Source organism: Littorina saxatilis, linkage group LG5, assembly GCF_037325665.1.
Source record: "Littorina saxatilis isolate snail1 linkage group LG5, US_GU_Lsax_2.0, whole genome shotgun sequence".
Classification (NCBI taxonomy): Eukaryota; Metazoa; Mollusca; class Gastropoda; order Littorinimorpha; family Littorinidae; genus Littorina; species Littorina saxatilis.
The window spans coordinates 38,808,786-38,829,160 of record NC_090249.1 but is presented as its reverse complement, the minus strand read 5'-3'; the positions used below and the strand labels follow the sequence as shown (position 1 = coordinate 38,829,160).

General features: G+C 40.1%; 1 protein-coding gene across 1 annotated transcript; it reads right to left on the bottom strand.

The window, feature by feature from the left end:
- Positions 1–698: 698 nt before the first annotated feature.
- On the bottom strand, positions 699–11,984 carry LOC138967060 (general transcription factor 3C polypeptide 6-like). The gene is made up of 5 exons (XM_070339518.1): positions 11,912–11,984; positions 11,500–11,592; positions 2,713–2,818; positions 2,144–2,293; positions 699–884 (listed from the first exon to the last, which is right to left on the bottom strand). The coding sequence occupies exons 1-5, from the start codon at positions 11,930–11,932 to the stop codon at positions 820–822; spliced, it is 435 nt and encodes a 144-aa protein (XP_070195619.1). The 5' UTR covers positions 11,933–11,984; the 3' UTR covers positions 699–819.
- Positions 11,985–20,375: the final 8,391 nt, after the last annotated feature.

The following is a 20,375-nucleotide window of genomic DNA, read 5'->3' as shown; positions in this document are numbered from 1 at the left end:
CCCTTGGAAGCAACCTTACTCGTGGATTTTCGCCTGTCATCCTCTCACTATTCAACTGGGTAAGGAATTCCAATTCTTGTTGTATAATATGTGAAAGCTCTTCTTCATTTTAACTTTTGTGTGAATTTTCCCCAAATTTCATAAATTATTTTTTGAGTCTGATTTTTCGCTGATAGCGACAAGAAGGGTAATAAGCCTCCTAAGAGACAGGCAGAGAACAAGTCCTCTAGTCCTTCCAAAGCTAAGAGCAAACGTAGTACAATAGTTAAAGTAGATGATTTAGCAAACAACACTACTTTTAATGTACCTATTTCCAGCCCATCTGGGTTCGTTTCGCCCAAGCCAGAGGCCACTCCAGTTAAGGAGCATGCTGCACTAGTTTCTGTTATTGTAGATTCTCTTACTCTTAGAACAGAAATGAGTGTGTTGATTGATAACAAATTAGAAGAGCGTGACCGCCACGTGCGCATTCCACATTCCGTGGAAGGCACGCCTTCTCTGGCTTCCATCAGAGCATTTCCGCCGCCTTCAGCTACCATGACTTCGCAGGACGTGACTTCCGGCTGGGAAGGATGTGGTCCCCAGTTGCTGTCTGACCAGTCGTAAATTCTAAATGAAGCATTTCACATTCTTACAGTTACTTTACAACAACTCTGCATATCCCCAACAGAAGGAAACACATAACAACACACACAATGAACAACTTTAAGAATATTTATAACACTATTTACATCAAATTATGCCACAGAGGTGCACACAATCCAACTTGATAAACTCTATACATACTGTACATTACATAAAGGATGCTGTGTGAGCTTGCTATGTTAAATCCTCTCCTGCTGTCACAGTACTTGGTTTGTCCTTTGAGTTTGTCTCGCAACTTCCTGGAAAGAAGACAAATACAGAATAAATTACTTACGTTTAATCACTTTGTGTAAAGTCATACCTTTGGTTTTTTTACCTCTGAAAATCTGAGAAATTTATCTTTAAAAAAGGGGGAGTCTTAAACTTAAAGGTCCTTGTCTACATTTTTATACCGAAATCGCCATTTGACCATTAAAATGCAGAGTCTATTATCTACAAATATCAACAATACACCCCCTTTCGATCAGGAAAGACGAAGCCAGTGTAGCCGTTTGAAAATTCATTGTAGTATTCCAGCGTAGTACTCATAGTAGGATATCCTTATTTGGAAAATGCCAAGCGCAAAATTCCTCTCAAATCCCGTGCATTTGGAATAATAGGCCGTGAAAAGTAGGATATGCGCCGAAATGGCTGCGATCTGCTGGCCAATGTGAATGCGTGATGTATTTTGTAAAAAAAATTCCATCTCACACGGCATAAATAAATCCCTGTGCCTTGAATATGTGCACGATATAAATTGCATAAAAAAAATTTTTTTATTTAAATCCCTGCGCTTAGAACTGTACCCACGGAATACGCGCGATATAAGCCTCATATTGATTGATTGATTGATTTCGTGCGTTTAAAAAAAAGCGTGGACAGCGCTCCAGTGTCAAACTGTTGCTGCACTTGTTTGGGCGTGGCTATAAGCATAGTGACATGAATTTGATTGGTCAGTATTTTTAGGCAAAGCACATGTTCTCAGAAAACAAAATATTAGAAGCGTGAGTCACGCTACCCAAAAATAAAATCTTTTTTTACATATATTTTTTTTCCTATAACTTTTTTCCCCATGGTTCATTCATCATCTGACATAACTTTTTAGCGAAATCTAACCATAAGATTATTGAAAAAAAGCAAAAATGTAGATGACCACCTTTAAAATGGAGGTAAATTACCTTTAAAATGGAGGTAAATTTAGTGGCACTACACTAGGAATATCTGAAAAAAACCCAGGTCTTATAGTACAAGGGGTCTTAACAATGGAGGGTCTTTAAAGGAGAGGTTCCACTGTACTCGCTGTGTGGTCACGCCACACTTCATAGCCTTTTTTGTTCTTAACTTAAAACAGAACTATGCCAAACATCCGCACACAAATCATTCAATTATAGTGTATTTGTACAAATCTACAACTGGTGTACGTCTCAAGTATTTAAATATATTCTCATCTTGCTGTTTGCATAAAAGAGACATAAACTAACTCTACGTAATAATAACTGTAAGTTGGCTCTCAACTCACCGGTTTGGTCTGCTGACACCTCAGAAGCAGGCTCAGAGCTAACCGACGTTTTTTCACAAAGAAACGCTGGCTGCATCACCAATTTCTTGTCTGTCTTGCAAACATACTCCACACTTGGATCTTTTGAAGATGGCTTTCTAGGCTCACCACCTGAAAACCAAAATGAGAATATTTTACAGTGCTAACGTAACAACTACATTTCTCACCCCCCCCCCCCCCTTTCTATACGTGGTTTTAAAATTGGTGATCCAGATAAAATAAACCATGAAGCATTCAACTGGCCTTGCAAACACATCTGCCTCTGCATCTAAAACATGATAAGAAACTTCTTGACAACCAGACTGTTGTTAACTTTTTTAATATGGTGGTATACTGTTAGTGTAAGAAAAGTTCTGGGCAAAATGGAGGCAGTGATGGCAGGGAATAAAAAACAAAACGCCAAAGAAACTATCCAGCTTTTTGATTGAATGAGTTGTTAATGCGAAAGAATGTGTGTGAGTGCGCCTTGTGGTAAGATATGTGCGTGTTATAAATTCTCGTATTATTATCATTATCATTAATATCTTCACCTTTTTCCTTCTTTTCCAGGAAGAGAGCAGTGCCAATGCTGTCTTCATACTGTCCAACAAAGTCCTGCCCATTGATGTGCAGCACTGGCCGTTCACTTGCTATCCCCTGCAACAGACAAACCACAATGCAGTATTTTCAAGCATAAGTACAATTGTGATTAGATTGAAATACCAGTACAAGTTTAACATTTTAACACTCATCTGCAAGGCCAGTGACTTTGCCATTAAACTAAAGAATCAGCTGTAAAACATTAATTAAAAAAACCTTATTTAAAAACCTGGGAAAATATTATAGACTGCAGAACATATTGCAAAACATTCTTTTTATAGGCTGCAGGGATGGCCAAATCTCACAAAATTAACTGGCCAGCCGGGCAAGTAACTCCAAGAAAGTCACTAGCCCGCCAGAAATTCCACAAGCCCAGTAAATACCAGACAATGAAACAGTTTTAGTGTGAATGATTGTCAAATTTATATTTAAACACACTAAATAGCGGTGGAACGTACAATCGACAACTGGACCTCGCTCAGCTGGCGTTTTGTCCAGCTTTTTATGCACCGTTCTTCACTGATGCAAGTTGCAATGAGCAATCTTTGTTTTACGCGACTTGACCTGTTCCCAAATTACGTTTTTTTTCTGTTCCTATGTTATTAAGAATTTTCAACAAAATAAAACCCACCATCGTCTTCCCATTCAACTCTAACGTACCACTTTTCTCTCCGTTATTGGCAATCACTCGCCAATGTTCTTTGAATGGTCGATATTTTCTTTCTTATGCTGTTTGCTAGCTTTTGTACTTTTTTCAGCATCAGTCTTTTTAAGATACTTTTTATGCGGGTTCACTTGATAATAGAAAATGCGTGTTTGGAATCAGTAGTCAGGGGTGTACCTTAACTTTTTTTGCTACCGGCCAGGGGGGCCGGTAAGTCAAAAATTGAACCGGCCCCCCCAAATCCCAACCGGCCCCCAACTTGCCGGGATTTCTTACAAGCGCCCCAGCGGCTCGTCGCTTGCTAACCACATACACAAAAGACGTACATTCATACTTATAATGCATACATGTGGATTTGCACTACTAATAACTACCACAAACACACAGAAAACTTGATGACTAAAATGCTATGTTTTAATATAATGATAATTAACCTTGTTTTAATAAAGAATTTAAAATAAAAGCCGCCACAAAGAAACAAGAAATCAAAACCACATTCACACCCTGTCACACAATCACACACTAAACCTCACTAAAAGTTACCCCCTTTATGTACCCCAACCACACAATTTACAAAGTAATTTACTATGGAACTTTACTTACCACATAAACACACACTACAAAAGAGTAAATCAGCATTTTTTTTAATTTAAATTATGTTTTTTGTTGTATAAAACCAAGTATAAAAAACTGACTACAAACAAAACATTTTTCTAAGTTGCTTTCTTGTTTTGTTTCTTTTTCTTTATGTCTGTGTTATTAATATTACTGTAAAAGTTGCATACCAGCCAAATTTACCACAGCTTAAGTCATAAATAATCAAAAGCATTACATTTCATTTCTATTTCCTAATGAAAACAAACAGATGTTCAGATTTCCTGATCCCAGAATTGTTCACAGGTAGGGAGGCCCACTGTCCTAAGCGTGAATAGTGCACAGAAGGCATTTTTTAGAGTGCTGTAAACAGCTTCAAAATTAAGCAATGTTCTTATAGTTCAGGTTTGAAATGTAAAAGTACTTATACAATTGCTGTGCAAAGTTTGAAGCCTGTTAGAATTATACATTTGGAGGTATTGGACTGTAAAGTCAGGCAAATATGCGATTTTTTCACAACTGGGAAGTTCTGTACAGGGCGACAAATTAAAAAAAGCAAAAAGAAATGACCTTTTCGGTTTTATTTTATAAAACAGATTGCAGCAACCACAAATGTATCACAGTTGAACCAATAAATGCAATAAAAAGGGTTTTATAGCCGATTGCAATTTTAGGCTATATTGACGTCATCACACGAAATTTAAAAAACGCGAACAAGCAAATCTTCAGTGGTTTTACAGGTAAATATGTCATACGATATATCAAATTGAAGATCTCTTTGTGTACAATCTAGATGTCATACTTTTGATGCTTGTATAATCAAAACTTTACAACTTAAGCTTGAAAATCAATATTTTCAAAAATAATAAATTTAAAATAAAAACTATAAAATGTATTAATGTTCCGCAATGTCAATCTTTAAAAACATTTGTAACCTCACATTTTAGCATATTTCCACACATTGAATGATAATAATTTTACTTCCAAACAAGAAAACACTAACTACAGCACAAGTTTGCAGTTATGCGTTATATTTTAATCTGCCTGACTGAAAATGTGTGCGTTTCTTCCTTAACCTGTATATCCGCGATTATATAGCAAATTATGTGTGTGTAAGTGTGTATATATCCATGTATGCAGGTATGTATGTGTGTATGTATGTATGTATGTATGTATGCTTATGTGTGTATGTGAATATCTCTCTCTTTCTATCTCTCTCTCTCTCTCTCTCTCTCTCTCTCTCTCTCTCTCTCTCTCTTTCTATCTCTCTCTCTCTCTCTCTCTCTCTCTCATACACCCCCACACACACAATATCTGTTATCCTTGTTGCGGTGCAATTAAGGTTAGGTATCCAGCATGACAAAATCCCCAGCAATGCAATAATGACACAAACAACATATTTTCAACAAAAAAACTTTCACAGCAAAACAGAAATTGTCTAATCAATGAAATGTAACAAATACAATTGCAGAACAGAACAAAGAAACATTTAAAATATAACATCAGGTATTTAGCGCCAAAAAGTCAGATCATTAGTTATGAGAAGCAATTAAAGGCAGAGTAAGCCTCCCGTAAACCATCACAGATACGGTCAGGCTTTTACACACAGTACAAACACCATTTCATTTAAACACTCACCAATTGAGAACATCCTAGGTGCCCTCCGTAAAGAGCGAACAATTTTCAAAGAATTTATTTTTGCGTGGTTTATCTTACCCCTGAGCCATCGTGAACCCGTGTGATCCAGTTTTCCCTTTTTACAATGCAGTCGTCATAGTTAGTCATTTGAATGCGACTCGACGTGAGCTTATCTACAATAGCACGTTTTTTTTATGCACGAAACAACGGCTGTGGTTCACAAGAACTCTAGCGATGGCTTTTGACTGTTGAGAGGAACGGCGATTTGCACTGATATTAAACCGGCCGTTGTCTGCTACGACCCTTGCGTGACCCTGCTTCCGGGCTTTTCTTTTTTTAAACTTTCACAACTTCGAATTGTTCTGATCTTGTCTTGATGAAAAAACGAATTCTTTTATGATTAAAGAATGTTTGTGTAACAAGCTGTCAATTTATTATTTAGATTTTAAAAGTTAGGTCTAGCGCAAAAACGAGGCGCCGTTGTTGTTAACGGAACAAGTCTACGAAAATAAATTCTTGGAAAATGTCTCACGCTCGACAGAAAGCAGCCAGGATGTTCCCGTTCGGTGAGCGTTCAAATGGAAGTATGCTTGTACTGTATTTAGACGCTCGGGGAGCTCTGTGATGGTTTACGGGAGGCTTACTGTGCCTTTAAGAACAATAAACAATTCAGCGCCATAAAAGTCATTTGAAGTCATCAGTCAGACTTTACTGAATTTCAAAAATCGTCGGGAAATGAATTCAGCATTATAACAATACCATCAATAAACACACAAGCATGAAGATAAAACAGAACAGACCGAAATTGTAGCACAGAATTGAATTCTGCAAACATATCGCGATCAAAGAAGAACACCAGGTGACTAAGTGTATTAAAGCTGTCGTTAAACAGACATTACACATTCAATGAGATGTACCTACAGATCAGGTAATTCGTGCTACAAAACCCAGTGCGGATCATAGTCTAAAAGACATCGAGATATTACTAAATTATACAGTACTTCAGCGCCATACTTCTCTTCTTCTTCTTCTGCGTTCATGGGCTAAAACTCCCACGTTCACTCATGTTTTTGCACTAGTGGGTTTTTACGTGTATGGCCGTTTTTACCCCGCCATTTAGGCAGCCATACGCCGCTTTCGGAGAAAGCATGCTGGATATGTTCGTGTTCCTATAACCCACCGAACTTCTGACATGGATTACAGGATCTTTTCCGTGCGCACTTAGTTTTGTGCTTGCGTGTACAATCCCCGGCAAAAGAAACGCAACGCATTCGCGCCCATTGTTCCGAGTGATTTTTCGTCATTTTCAAATTGTCGTAAAATGTGAACCAGATAAGATAAATCAAAACGAAAAACAGATTCGTAGAGGATATTTTACTGGCTCTACGACAAATGCATAGTATTTAATCGTTTTTATCTTTTACTTGTTCATAAATTGTGTTATACAGGGTAGGGGTCAAGCGAGTCGTGATTGCAGGCAAACGTGTCTCTTCAACATGCTACACAAATCGTAAAAATGAATATTTTTTTTTAACAAGGTAAAGACATTTTTGGAGGAAATTCATTTCTCAACAACACAATTTAATTAGAATTATTCGCCAAAGCGTTTAAGACTCATTTTTTTTTTTTAAGCAAAGATCACGTAGACATTTGGCCACAAATAGCACCTGTTTTTCAAAGAAATCATCACGTCGATTCCGTGCGAATGAGCTTTTGCCAAACAACCCTTTGTAACACTGTCAAAGTGATCTTTGATAATATTTTGAAGTCTTAAACAATAAGCCATTAGCAGGTCTGCACATAAGTTGACCTGGGAGATGGAAAACATCACACTTAACCCACCAGGCGGCCGCGACCGGGATTCGAACCCTCGACCTTCCGATTAAGGTTGAAACGCTACCTTTTGTTGGAATAACCCAAGATGCACGCTTGACTGACTTGGAAGAAGCCACATATTGCAGCCACAGAGGCAACAGCGATTAACAAATTCGCACTAACGGAATGAGAGCGAAGACATATGTGTCTATGTGCACGTGTGTCTGTCTGTATTCATGTGTGTGTGTATGTTTGTGTTCGTGTGTGCGTGAGTATGTATGCATGTGTGTATGTGTCTGTCTGTCTTTGTGATTCTGGATCAAAATGTATGTGTTTGAGTTTGTGTGTGTGTGTGTGTGTGTGTGTGTGTGTGTGTGTGTTTGTGTGTGTGTGTGTTTTGTGAGAGAACGTTCTACCGAGAATTTACTTTGCAAAGCGAGTATCAACAGCTAGGTTACTGCGAAAAGGGCTAGAACTGTGTGCTGATCGGTCCTGTGAAGCACTTGAATCCATGTTGCAGTGAGGTAGCTACGTGTTTTGTCCACGTGTTTTAAACCGGAATTTCATTGTCCCCCAACAAACCCTCTCCTTGGGTCTGTTAATTTTGCTGGGTCACGGGGTCCTGCGTGTCGTGAATAGCCTGTTTCTGATAATAATACTTGTGGCGAAGGCGAGTCATATATGTAAGCAAAATTGCTGTTCTTGTTAGATCTGTTCACTATAACTGATGGATCTATTCAAGGCCGCGTCGCGGAGAAAAAAAATCATTACCACAGCTGGAAGGCTCGTAAAAGATGTTGCTAATTCGTTGATCTAACTTTGGTGGGGAGTTGACAAACCTAAAATTATAACATATTTTCCTGTGACATTTCACGGCATGCCTTGATTCAGCCTTCGGCGGTGAAACAGTTGAAAAGCGTTTTAATTTAATCGCTAGGCGAAGTCCAACAAATCTACATCAGGATGAGAACAGACTTCTGGATAGATCTTTTGCAGAGATCTTTCACTACACAATATATTTTCTGTTTAAAATAAGTTTTCTTTGCGAGCTCGTGGAAAATAAGCGATAATTTTGAATTTCGGCTTGTCGCGACGTCAAGTTTTTCACTGTGCATACTCTGATACCGGTGCGTCCCGCTACTGAACACTGCGTAACTGATTCAGCTTTTGTATGACTGCGAGAGTTGATCAGCTTTGGGTTTTTTCACTTCAATCGCTTGTCAAGGTCAAGCCAAAGCACATACTGATGAGAACAAATGTACTAAACTTACTGGTAGATCTATCTCTTGAGATCACTGAGAAGAAAGATCGAGCGACTTCCTAAAACGCATGTGTTTAAAAGAAAACACTGTGTTCAGAATAAACCCTTTCAACGACGTAATGATATATTTTGTAAGTTGCTCCTTTGAACATATAATAACAGAAAGTTGATTGTATCGCACGCAAAATTTCATGAATCTGGTTAGCATATCTTTCCTTTGCGAGTCTTTGGAACTGGGGCGATAATTTGGAGTGTTTCAGCTTGCCGCGACGTCATGCAAATAGTTGTATCACTCTGTAAATGACTAGATTCAGCCTTCGGCGGCGCAGCCGTTGGATAATCGCTTCACTTCAATCGATCGGCCCGGTCAAAGTATAGCCCGTATTGATGAGAAATGATGTTCTTCTTGTAGATTAGCCTTTTAAGATTAATGAGAGAAAAGAGCGATTTCCAAAAACGCCTGTGTCAAAACAAAAACACTGTGTTCAGAATCAACTATATTCACAACATATTAATAATAATTATGAGTCGCTCTGCGGAATATATAATTACAAAGGATTGATCTGATGGTATGCAAAATGTCATTAAACTGCGTCCAATATTTTTTTCTTGCGAGATCTCAGAACATACGCGATTCGGCCTTGGACGGCGCAAAAGTTGAAATATTGCTTCACTTCAATCGGTTGGCCCGGTTAAAGTAATGCACACATTGATTAGATAAGACATTGTCCTGGTAGATTGGCCTTTTAAAATTATTGACAGAAAAGAGCGATTTCCAGAAACATCTGTGTAAAAAGTAAAACACTGTGTTCAGAACCCACCCTTTTTCAAGACGTTAATAACATTTTGATAAGTCGCTCTTTCACATACATCATAACAAAGGGTTGATCTTATGCCACACTAAATTTCAGTATTGTACTTTAAACAGTTTTTCTTCGCGCGCTCTTGGAACTTGGGTGACGATTTCGAGTGTTCCGCTTGCCGCGACGTCAAATAGCTTTTTCCCTGTACACCGCGTCTGCGGCCAAGTCCGAAGCGAGAGATAGCGTTTTGGGGCAAGTTCGGGACTTGTTTTACTTATGAACCAAAAACAGCACGTTCACATACCAACAATCATTCAAAAGAACAACAACTGGAGAAACCCTTGCAAGTTGTTTGACGTTTTTAAAATATTTATTTAGCCTTTTAAATCTTCAGAGAAAAGTTTAAAAAAATCACGGCTGTGGCCGCCATTTTGGATTTTCTCTGTGGGCCTCCCTAGCATAGGTGATCTTTATGCTTTTGATTCAGCAGAGTTGCATCCCTTGTCCTATTGTTGAAGGTCTGTCTTTTCTTCTTTATATAGTGGATCTGGGTGGTTTTTTTTACTTCCTTAGTTGAAGGAAAATAATTGACAGCAGTAGTACTGTCACTACTTGTACTAAGTTGGTCAGCAAAGCTGGTGTTAACATATTTGGGAAAACGGTCTCAATGAGTATCCCTGCAGTCAATGACATAATTATATACATTTCCCAGAAACTGGATCAGTGGTACATAGCAGGCACATCAAAGGAAAAATACAGAGGGCTAGGGGGAATATGTTTGCTCTGGATGGGCGGTCAGATCAAAGGCAGATGCATTGTAAAAGCTGGTTGGCCTTGAGACCTGGGTCAATGACCGGTACTTGCAACCTGAACACAGCTGCCTGTCGAGACACTGACCTTCTTACTCGGGGTCAATGACCGAGTTTTTATCTGAGAGGAAACAGTTTTACAACATGTGAAAGTCTCTGGAGGATTGGTGAGCGCAGGATAAGATCAGAGAGGGGGTGAAGTGAATAGCGCAAAGAGGGGGGACGGAGGGGGGGTTTAACTATTTTGACTGCTGATGCAATCGCCAGCAGCTCGTGGCACTGGAGGGGTGATGACACGGTCAAGTGAGGCGGAGGGGGGTAGCTGTCTAGCCAATGTGTCTGACATTGATTGATGGTAGTCCTGAGTCCTCAAAGTGGGGGAAGATGAGTGGGCAGTAGAGAAGTGACAGATTTTGAGATCGCCCGCAGAGATATTTGTTCGCCGGCCGTTCCGATTGACTACGTTGCCTAACGACTTTGTACTTCAGCAAAATTTGAACTCGCCCGGCGGGCGATTTCAGAGGAATTTCGAACTCGCCCGACGCGATTTGAAGTCGCCGCGGGCGAGCGGGCGAGCGCCAAAACTCACCCCTGGTAGTGAAAGTAGAAACAGCTCGGATGAAACGTCAGCTGCGTCCGAGATGGGAGCCTCGTTCTCGTGTCACTACTACACTAGAACATGGAGGCGGCAACAATTTTGCAGATGACAGAAGTTTCTGCATGTGAAGTGTTCATTTGGCTTTTAAAAATTAAACTCAAAGTTGCTTTGCATGTGACCCGATTTTTCACTAGCCAACCGGGCAAGCTGACAGATGGTTTCTATACTAGCCCGGCGGATTTGTTACTCGCCCCTGGCGACCGGGCGGAGGATTTGGCTGCTATTTGAAAAACTCATGCTAAATGCACAAGAATGGAGAGGAAAATACACACTTGTAAACAGATAGGTAAACATCATGTTAACAATAAAAACATGCAAAATGCCCTTGGCATTTGTTTGTTATGTTCCTGCCCATGGATTTGAGTGTGAAGTTTTGTGTTTATTCAGCAGTGATTTCTGTCACTGTGTCAGCTACTGCACAACACCTCACTTAGGCCTGCACAAAACACGAGACTAACTGTACATGTATGCAAACTTTAGATAGAATACCACTTACCAGAATTTCTGCGTGATGATTATGGGTACCACTACCAGGTGGAATCAGTTGCCCGCCCGGAACTCCATCAAGTTCCACGTAAACTATCATGTCCTGCAACACATTTATTGTACAATTAAGAACAAATATCCTGTCAAACGTGTATATATTTCTTATAATCTGTCATGCTGCTGTTGGAAGTTAGACAGAACTTTTTTACAAATGGCTCTACCAGTACCAAACTAGTACCATGCCGCATGCGTAGTTTTGGAGAACTATCATGAACCCGAATTACTACTTATCAACATCAGACCTGATTCGACAATACTGAATAGTAAGGTCTCTATTCAGTTTATGTAGAAGCAGTCTAAAACAATACGGTATACAATCTTTTCAAACGACAAGCAGTAAAGGAACAAACTAAGCGACTGACATCTTCCCAGTCGTCCGCCATGTTGAAACGCGGGCCACGGACAGTAACTGTTGTGTACAAAGCCAGCAGGCATCGGTTGCGTCCCTTTACTTTCAGCAGAAAGAAAGTCGATGACCGTCTCAAAAAGACTCACCGGCCTCGGAACGGGTAGGGGAGGGGAGGAAACAGGGCGGGTGATCTACTCTGCAAAAACTTACAACCCAAACGTGATTTATGCACATTAATGATATATTTGTATACTGTCTTTGCTGTTTCTATGTCTTTATATACCGCTGTACGAGTTTCACTGAACAGGCTGTCATGATTTCAAGTCTAGGCTATATTCAGAGTACTGGTCCAACAAAACTAAAATACAAACTGTAAGTGTGCTTTTGTAAAATCGCTACAAAACTGAGATACACAGTTCGGTTCGCGGAATTGGAAGAACTGACATGTCATATGCCAGTAAGAATTGAACTCAGTGTATGAACGCCCAGTCACGTGACCCTAAATTCTGACCACAGTGTCGGGTGGACGGAGTCTTCCCTGACAAAATGCGGCAATGCCGAAAGAGATAAGACTGAACTTGACTCGTCATTTGAACTTGCAGTGAAACACTTTTTAAAATGTCAGTCTTGTCTCTTTCGGCATTGCCGCGTTTTGTCAGGGAAGACAATCCAGCCGGCCACGCATAAGTAAATTCTTTGACAAATGCTCAGTCGCTCTTTACGGAGGGCACCTAGGATGTTCTCAGTCAACTTGAGCGGTGAGTGTTAAAACGAAAGGGTGTTTGTCCTGTGTGTAAAAGGATAACAGTGTCTGTGACCAGAAACTGATGGTTTACGTGAAGCTGTGTGTGCCTTTAAGTTGGAAATTTACAAACCGATGTTTTTCTTAAGAAATTCTGTCCCTTGCGAAACAATTTAAAACAGGATCAATATCAAACAAGTCGCGTAAGGCGAAAACACAACATTTAGTCAAGTAGCTGTTGAACTCACAGAATGAAACTGAACGCAATGCAACGCAGCAAGACCGTATACTCGTAGTCCACCGCTCACGGCATAGGCAGTGAAATTGACAAGAAGAGCGGGGTAGTAGTTGCGCTGGGAAGGATATAGCACGCTTTTCTGTACCTCTCTTCGTTTTAACTTTCTGAGCGTGTTTTTAATCCAAACATATCATATCTATATGTTTTTGGAATCAGGAACCGACAAGGAATAAGATGAAAGTGTTTTTAAATTGATTTGGAAAATTTAATTTTGATGATAATTTTTATATATTTAATTTTCAGAGCTTGTTTTTAATCCAAATATAACATATTTATATGTTTTTGGAATCAGAAAATGATGGAGAATAAGATGAACGTAAATTTGGATCGTTTTATAAATTGTTTTTGTTTTTTTACAATTTTCAGATTTTTAATGACCAAAGTCATTAATTAATTTTTAAGCCACCACGCTGAAATGCAATACCGAAGTCCGGGCTTCGTCGAACATTACCCGACCAAAAATTTCAACCAGTTTAGTTGAAAAATGAGGGCGTGACAGTGCCGCCTCAACTTTCACGAAAAGCCGGATATGACGTCATCAAAGACATTTATAAAAAAAATGAAAACAACGTCTGAGGATATCATACCCAGGAACTCTCATGTCAAATTTCATAAAGATCGGTCCAGTAGTCTGAATCGCTCTACACACACACACGCACAGACAGACACACACACGCCTCTGTAATACATGTAATGTAATTGAAGATGAGCTACATTTTCTAGACAATTGCAAGAAATTTAACAATATTAGAAAAAAGTTAGTAGAAGAAGAAGTATCAAACTGTGACTTAAGGAAACCAAGCGATCTGTTATTTAAAAAAGACGAAAAAATTCAAAAATTGCTTGGAGCCTTTGTTTTTAATTGTTTCAATATTGAATGAAATAATTTGTACATTATTTATCCATTCAGTTATTGTACAACTTGTGTCAATATCCTTAAGGGTTGATGACAATAAATTCTATTCTATTCTATTCTATTCTATTCTATTCTATATTATTCACACACACACATACACCACGACCCTCATCTCGATTCCCCCTCTATGTTAAAACATTTAGTCAAAACTTGACTAAATGTAAACAAAATCAAACAGGGTCTAAAAGTGAATGTCAACTACCAATTAATATCTCTGCAAGACATGGAAGCTTCTTGACATGCAAATTATGGCACAAAAAAAGGATGTCTACGTCGCTGAAACAATGGAATTTTATTTTAAAGAATTATATTTTGAAAGTTTTAAGACAGAAACACTAAGCAATAACAAACCAAATTCTTCATGGACATGCTTGCTTTGTCTTTTCTACTGTTCTGAGTCTTAAGTAATGCATTTATTCCTCCTCATAAAGTCATTTATGCTTCAAGTTTTAATTCCATTTCAAGAAAGCAGCAGCTCTTTATTTCCTCTTCCTCATTTTGCAAACTTTTGCAAACAGAACCGGTGCACACACTGGATTATCTGCGAGCGTCTTCATAAGCCCATAACTGACACTGAGTGGACTACAACAGAACAAATGGTACGTTATAGGTACTCAGCAGAGAAAGCCAGGATCAATGCCAGCATGGTCAGCACAATCACACACACACACACACACACACACACTGATACGCACACACACTGACGTGCGTGCACACACGTACTGTGACACGTGCGCTCACACACACATGTACACACGGCCGCGCGCACGCACACACGCACACATACTGACACACACACACGCACACACACTGACACACACACACACACACACACGCACTCACGCACGCACGCACGTCATTTGATTTTTTCCCGACATGAAAACAAAAGCACACCAGTACTGAACATGCCGAAAATTGAGTTCGAAGAATGATGGTTCCTTTTGGAAAATTACAACATAATTATGGAAAGAATTGTATTACTGAAAGATTATTTCATTTGATGCCTGTAGACATGTGCAATAATAACTTATCGCACGAATGGATACTGATTTGATACCCCTTTATTGATTTAGCCAGGGTACCCGGCCATGGTGCCCATCACGGACAGATACGGGTGAGTGCACAAAAACGAAGGGGACGAGTTGAATTGATTTCCTGCACACACATTTACCCAGCGAGAAACAAACTTGTTCGAGCTTGCTGGCGGATTCATTTACGTGCTTAATTAAATATAACTCCCTTACCAAGTAAAGTCTGATAATCAGGTACACGCCTCAGATCTGTCCCGATGATGATGATGATGATGATGATGATGATGATGATGATGATGATGATGATGATGATGATGATGATGATAAAGACTGCGACGTTAGATCCAGCTATCTCTTCTAACCAAAACATTTCACAAGAGCAATCTATGCTTTGAAATAATGGCCAACCTTTATCACATGAATTTGCTTTAATGATCTTTGTGTTCTTGTCATTATCAGGAGCAGAATCCGGTACGCCCTGAGGCCACCCTGCGGCACCTAATCTCAACCTCTTTTTCTTGGGGTTCATATGTGTAAAACAGGTGCACTATCATCATCATTGTCGTCGCCGTCGTCATCAACGTCGTCGTCGTCAACAATACCGTCATCATCATCATCATCATCATCATCATCATCATCATCATCATCATCATCATCATCATGTGTTTAAACTTTGAACAGTCTAATATGCTGTGTCTCCCTTGGTCATGAGTCCTTCGGTTTACTGCCGTATTCGTGTTTGAACGCTCGTTATATCTTTCCAGCATGTTCTTGCGATCTCTGATACAAGTTCTTTTTACATGTGTCAATTTCTATCCTCCAAACGCAGACTAGTCTGACAAGATTGTGATCGTAATCAGCCTAGTTTCCGTCTCTCTTTTTTTTCTTTCTTTTTTGACAGCCGAAAATAATAGCTCTTTACGACCGAGCTGCAATCTCAGCGTTGAAAAGCGAATCCCCTCTCCGGTGTACGATATCGATTTTTGGCTGGACTCGTCTACTTGAACTACCTGTTTCCCGGCTACACCTGAAGAAGGGGGAAGCCCATGCCAAAACGTAGGTGTTTCGTGCAGAGACCTAGACTCACCACCCGCGTTGACGTACGTGATCCCTGCCCAAAAGACCTGTTAGAACAGTGCATCGTTTGTGTGCAGAAACAATGGCCTGTTTGAGCAAATGTAGCAGGAAGAGACACAGGTGTCACGTATGCTGTACGATCAAATAACTTCCATATTGCCAAATGATTATTAGGTCAATCTGTTTGCAAAGAACTAGGTATATAGGTACCCAGGCTGATTGTGTTTTTGCTGACAGTGGACAAAAGAGGGTACCGAGCATGAACATTGGCAAGAGGGTGGAGGCTCGAAGGGGGTGGAGTTAGGGGGGGGGGGGGGGTCGTAAAAAGGGGGACTTTGAAGAGGGAGAAGAATGAAGGGCAAAAGAAGGGCAAAGAGCGAGTTTGGCAAAAGCACTTCACATGAACTTGTAACTGATTATCAGTTCTATAGGAGATCCTGAATGACAGAACAAAATCAGCAACGGTAACTGGCCATCAGATAATCCTGTTACATAAACCGACATGACACAATGATTCTGGAAGCGGTACAACGTCAAGTTCTTGTAATGACACACATTTCTGACTGGAAGGTGAAAGTATGCAGAATCAAGAACGTCCTCGATAGCAAAACCAATGAACGCGCAACGAACTATACGGTAAGAACAACCCGAGATACAACATTACCTATCAGCATAAGATGTGTCTCGTGTGAAAAAAATGTACGTTCGGACCAGTTGTCAAATGAAACATCTTCAAAACTGATAAATGAGAAAAAGAGTCATAGTTTTGTGTTCCATAATTATCATGTTTGGTGCAGATTTCTCGATAGCACGATTCCAAGCTGGAGGGTATTGATTCTATCGGTTCGGCCTAGCTGCACTGTTTTGGTGGAGGCGGTGGGCGAAGGTTTTTGCAGAGGACTCAGGGCATAGTGGGTGTGCAGTGCAAGTACATGACATTGGGGAAAGAGAGGGGGGCGGGGGTGTTGAAAAGCACTGGTAGGGTTTCCCCACCCCACCCCACCCCTCTCAGTGTCACTTTCCAGTGGCGTGGAGGGACGTTGTGTGTGTTTGGGAGGGGGGGGGGGGAGTACACACCGACGGACATACAGATGGCTACATAACTTCGTACCAAAATAACCAGCAGATGATAAATCTACAAGCAGCAGAAGCGCCAACGACAAAACCAACCACTATACTAGTATGGAAATTCAATCAAAGAGTCAGAAATCAGCATTGACAACGATACGCAGCCTGTATGTCTGTATACACGCCGTCGATCCAAATATTCTTAGTACACTCCCCCTAGCATCCTGTTTGCGGAAACGACGCGAGATAAAGGTGAGTCTCATACAAAAACGCATAAAAAAAGGATACTTTTCGTCAATTGTCAGTGTCACTTGATTTTGATAGCGCTGCTTGCTAATGTACTAAACTAACTTCATGCTTTCATATGTCTACTTTGGATGCCATTTTGAAGAGCACTTACACGATTTGTGCTGTAACAAGTATTTTTTTAGTCTATTTTTTTTACCTTTCCCCACGTTTAACTCAAGCCAACAGTTATTGTGCTTCGATTAGTTTATCCAGGAATATTCTTTAATCTAAAACTTGCTTTGAACCACCAATGATCATTTCAAAGCTTTCCATCTTTCTATATTTGGACGATTAATAACGACGCTCGGAATTTTATTGATACACTCCCCCGACCACCTTTGATACGCTCCCCCTTTAAGTGATTTTTTTTCTTAATACGATGCCCTGACAGTTTACCTTTGCTTTCCGTACAGTTATCGGCTTGGTTAACTCCCTAAGAGAAGGGTATTTCGTGTCGAACTTCAACATACATACATATTTATATACAGGGTGGTCCAAAAAAGCGCCCTATTTTGTTTTTGATCTCATTTTTGACCGCAAAGACAGATTTAGAACATTTCTTCTCCAAACAATAGCAGAATGATGGCATATTATGTCTTGTACATTTTGGTAGAAATTGGTCTGTCCTTAGCAGTTGATAATATAATAATATAATAATGGTAATAATGATAGCTTATATAGCGCGAACCACAGTAAACTATGCTCTCCGCGCTTTACATATCAGCTATGAATAAAACCATACTATTTAAACACCAAATACACATACATTCTAACAAAATAACGTAACAAAAAACTTACAGCAACACATTATCCACTTATTCTCTATCAATGCCTCCTATTTCTTGGCGATAGGCTCATTTCACGACGCACTGACTTCCCTTGGCCACATTATTCCCCTGATCGCAACCCACCCGACTACTTTCTGTGGGGGTACTCAGGACAGAATATACGGCAACAATTCCCAGACCCCGGCATCAGAAGGGAAATCAGGCGCATACAAGCTGACAGCTTACATGATTGGACAAGTCATGGACAATTTCAACGTTCGTGTTGCAGCAGTTCTTCTACGAAGAGGAGCCGGGATAAAGCAGATTATCAACTTCTAAGGACAAACCAATTTCAACCAAATTTGCAAGACATAATTTGCCATGATTCTGCTATTGTTTGGTGATTTTTTTTCTTCTAAATTTCTCTCCGCAGTCAAAAATGAGATCAAAAATAAAATGGGGCGGTTTTTTTGGATCACCCTGTACAAGTAGAGGTTACACGAGTCACAGTCGATAGTAACAATATAGGTCGAAGTTCGCAGATCATGAAAAATGCGACCTTGCAGTATTTAACTGAAGCTCGCATTTTTCATGATCCGCAAACTTCGACCACTATTTTTACTATCTACTGACTGACTGAGACGATGTGAGTAACTTCAGTCTACACACACACACACACACACACACACACACACACACACACACACACACACACACACACACACACACACACACACACACAAATACACCACTGATTTAGCAATGTTTGTCTATATTTTCCTGAATTAGTTATTTATCGGTACGGAGTTTTTTGTGTACAGATGGAGCTGTCAGCAGTGACTTTAGACAGTTTTTTTTATGTTACTCAAGAATAAGAGGTCACAACGGAGCCTTTGATGATGTCAACACCCATGAAAACTGCGGGTGTTTGTTCGGAGTTGTGCCCAGAGTGTGGGAAAAGCTACAAGCACAAAGGGACATTAGAAGACCACAGGAGAGGTGTTCATGGTTGCAGCAGTGGACCCAGATATAAATGTTCTGTTTGCGAGAAGGCATCTATTAAAGCACGTAATTATGAGTCTCATGTGAATGGCCATTCAAGAGCAAAACCACACAGCTGTCAAGTATGCAACACCAAATGTGCACATAGACGCTCTCTTCAAGCTCTGTTTAATCAAAAACAAATTACAAATACCAAATTATAGGTGCATGACTCGAAGCAGAAACAAAGGGGAGAAACACTTCTGTGACCCCACCTAGGTTAAGTGTACTAGAGTGCAAATAAAGTTTGATGTTTGAATGATGATGCAGTGCAGGTTATGTTGATATTCAGGCACAGAAAAGCAAAGTGAACTGTTCAACCATATGTCTGTTGTTTGATAAACGTACGGCATAGGTTGACAGGGTTGCAGCTTGCTCGATAGCGGCTAAATTTCCCAAATTCTAATTTATTGATCTTTGGGGGAGTGTACTAAGGCTTATAGGGGGAGCGTCCTAAGCACAGAGACAGAATCTCGGGGGAGCGTATCAAATCAGTGATTTACTTCACAAACAACTCTTCAGTGCTGTTATGGTTGGTAATCAAATTTCGCCTATCGAAACACAATTGAACACAGAATCAATGTATACTAGCTGTACAACCACATGAAGCTTCGTTTGTCCATATTTTATGTTTTAAGTGGAATATTCGTCGGAAAACGCAACTTTGATGCACATACTGTTATATTTGCTCTTCAATCAGACGTAAAGTTGACATTATAAAACAGTCAGGGCTTAGATATAACTTTCGTCGAGTAGATGCAACTAAAATGTAAACATCCTAACTTTGTTAAGATACCTTTTATTTAATTTTTCATAGACATACCAGCTGAGGCACGCATCGCAGCGACGAACAGGAAGTTAGGGGGAGTGTACTAAGAATATTTGGATCGACGGTTTGTTTTTGTTTGCAGTTTGTTTGCTTTACGCCCAGCCGACCACGAAGGGCCATATCAGGGCGGTGCTGCTTTGACATATAACGTGCGCCACACACAAGACAGAAGTCGCAGCACAGGCTTCATGTCTCACCCAGTCACATTATTCTGACACCGGACCAACCAGTCCTAGCACTAACCCCATAATGCCAGACACCAGGCGGAGCAGCCACTAGATTGCCAATTTTAAAGTCTTAGGTATGACCCGGCCGGGGTTCGAACCCACGACCTCCCGATCACGGGGCGGACGCCTTACCACTAGGCCAACCGTGCCGGTATTTGAATCGACGGCGTGATGTATGTATGTGTATGTATGT

Excerpts from the sequence above, each read along its gene's own strand:
- LOC138967060 (XM_070339518.1), bottom strand. The coding sequence starts at position 11,932 with ATGGCGGACGACTGGGAAGAT. Across the intron at positions 2,819-11,499 it reads ATCATCACGCAGAAATTCTG|GGGATAGCAAGTGAACGGCC; the intron begins GTAAGTGGTATT and ends TGTCTGTTGCAG. Across the intron at positions 885-2,143 it reads GGTGTCAGCAGACCAAACCG|GAAGTTGCGAGACAAACTCA; the intron begins GTGAGTTGAGAG and ends TCTTCTTTCCAG.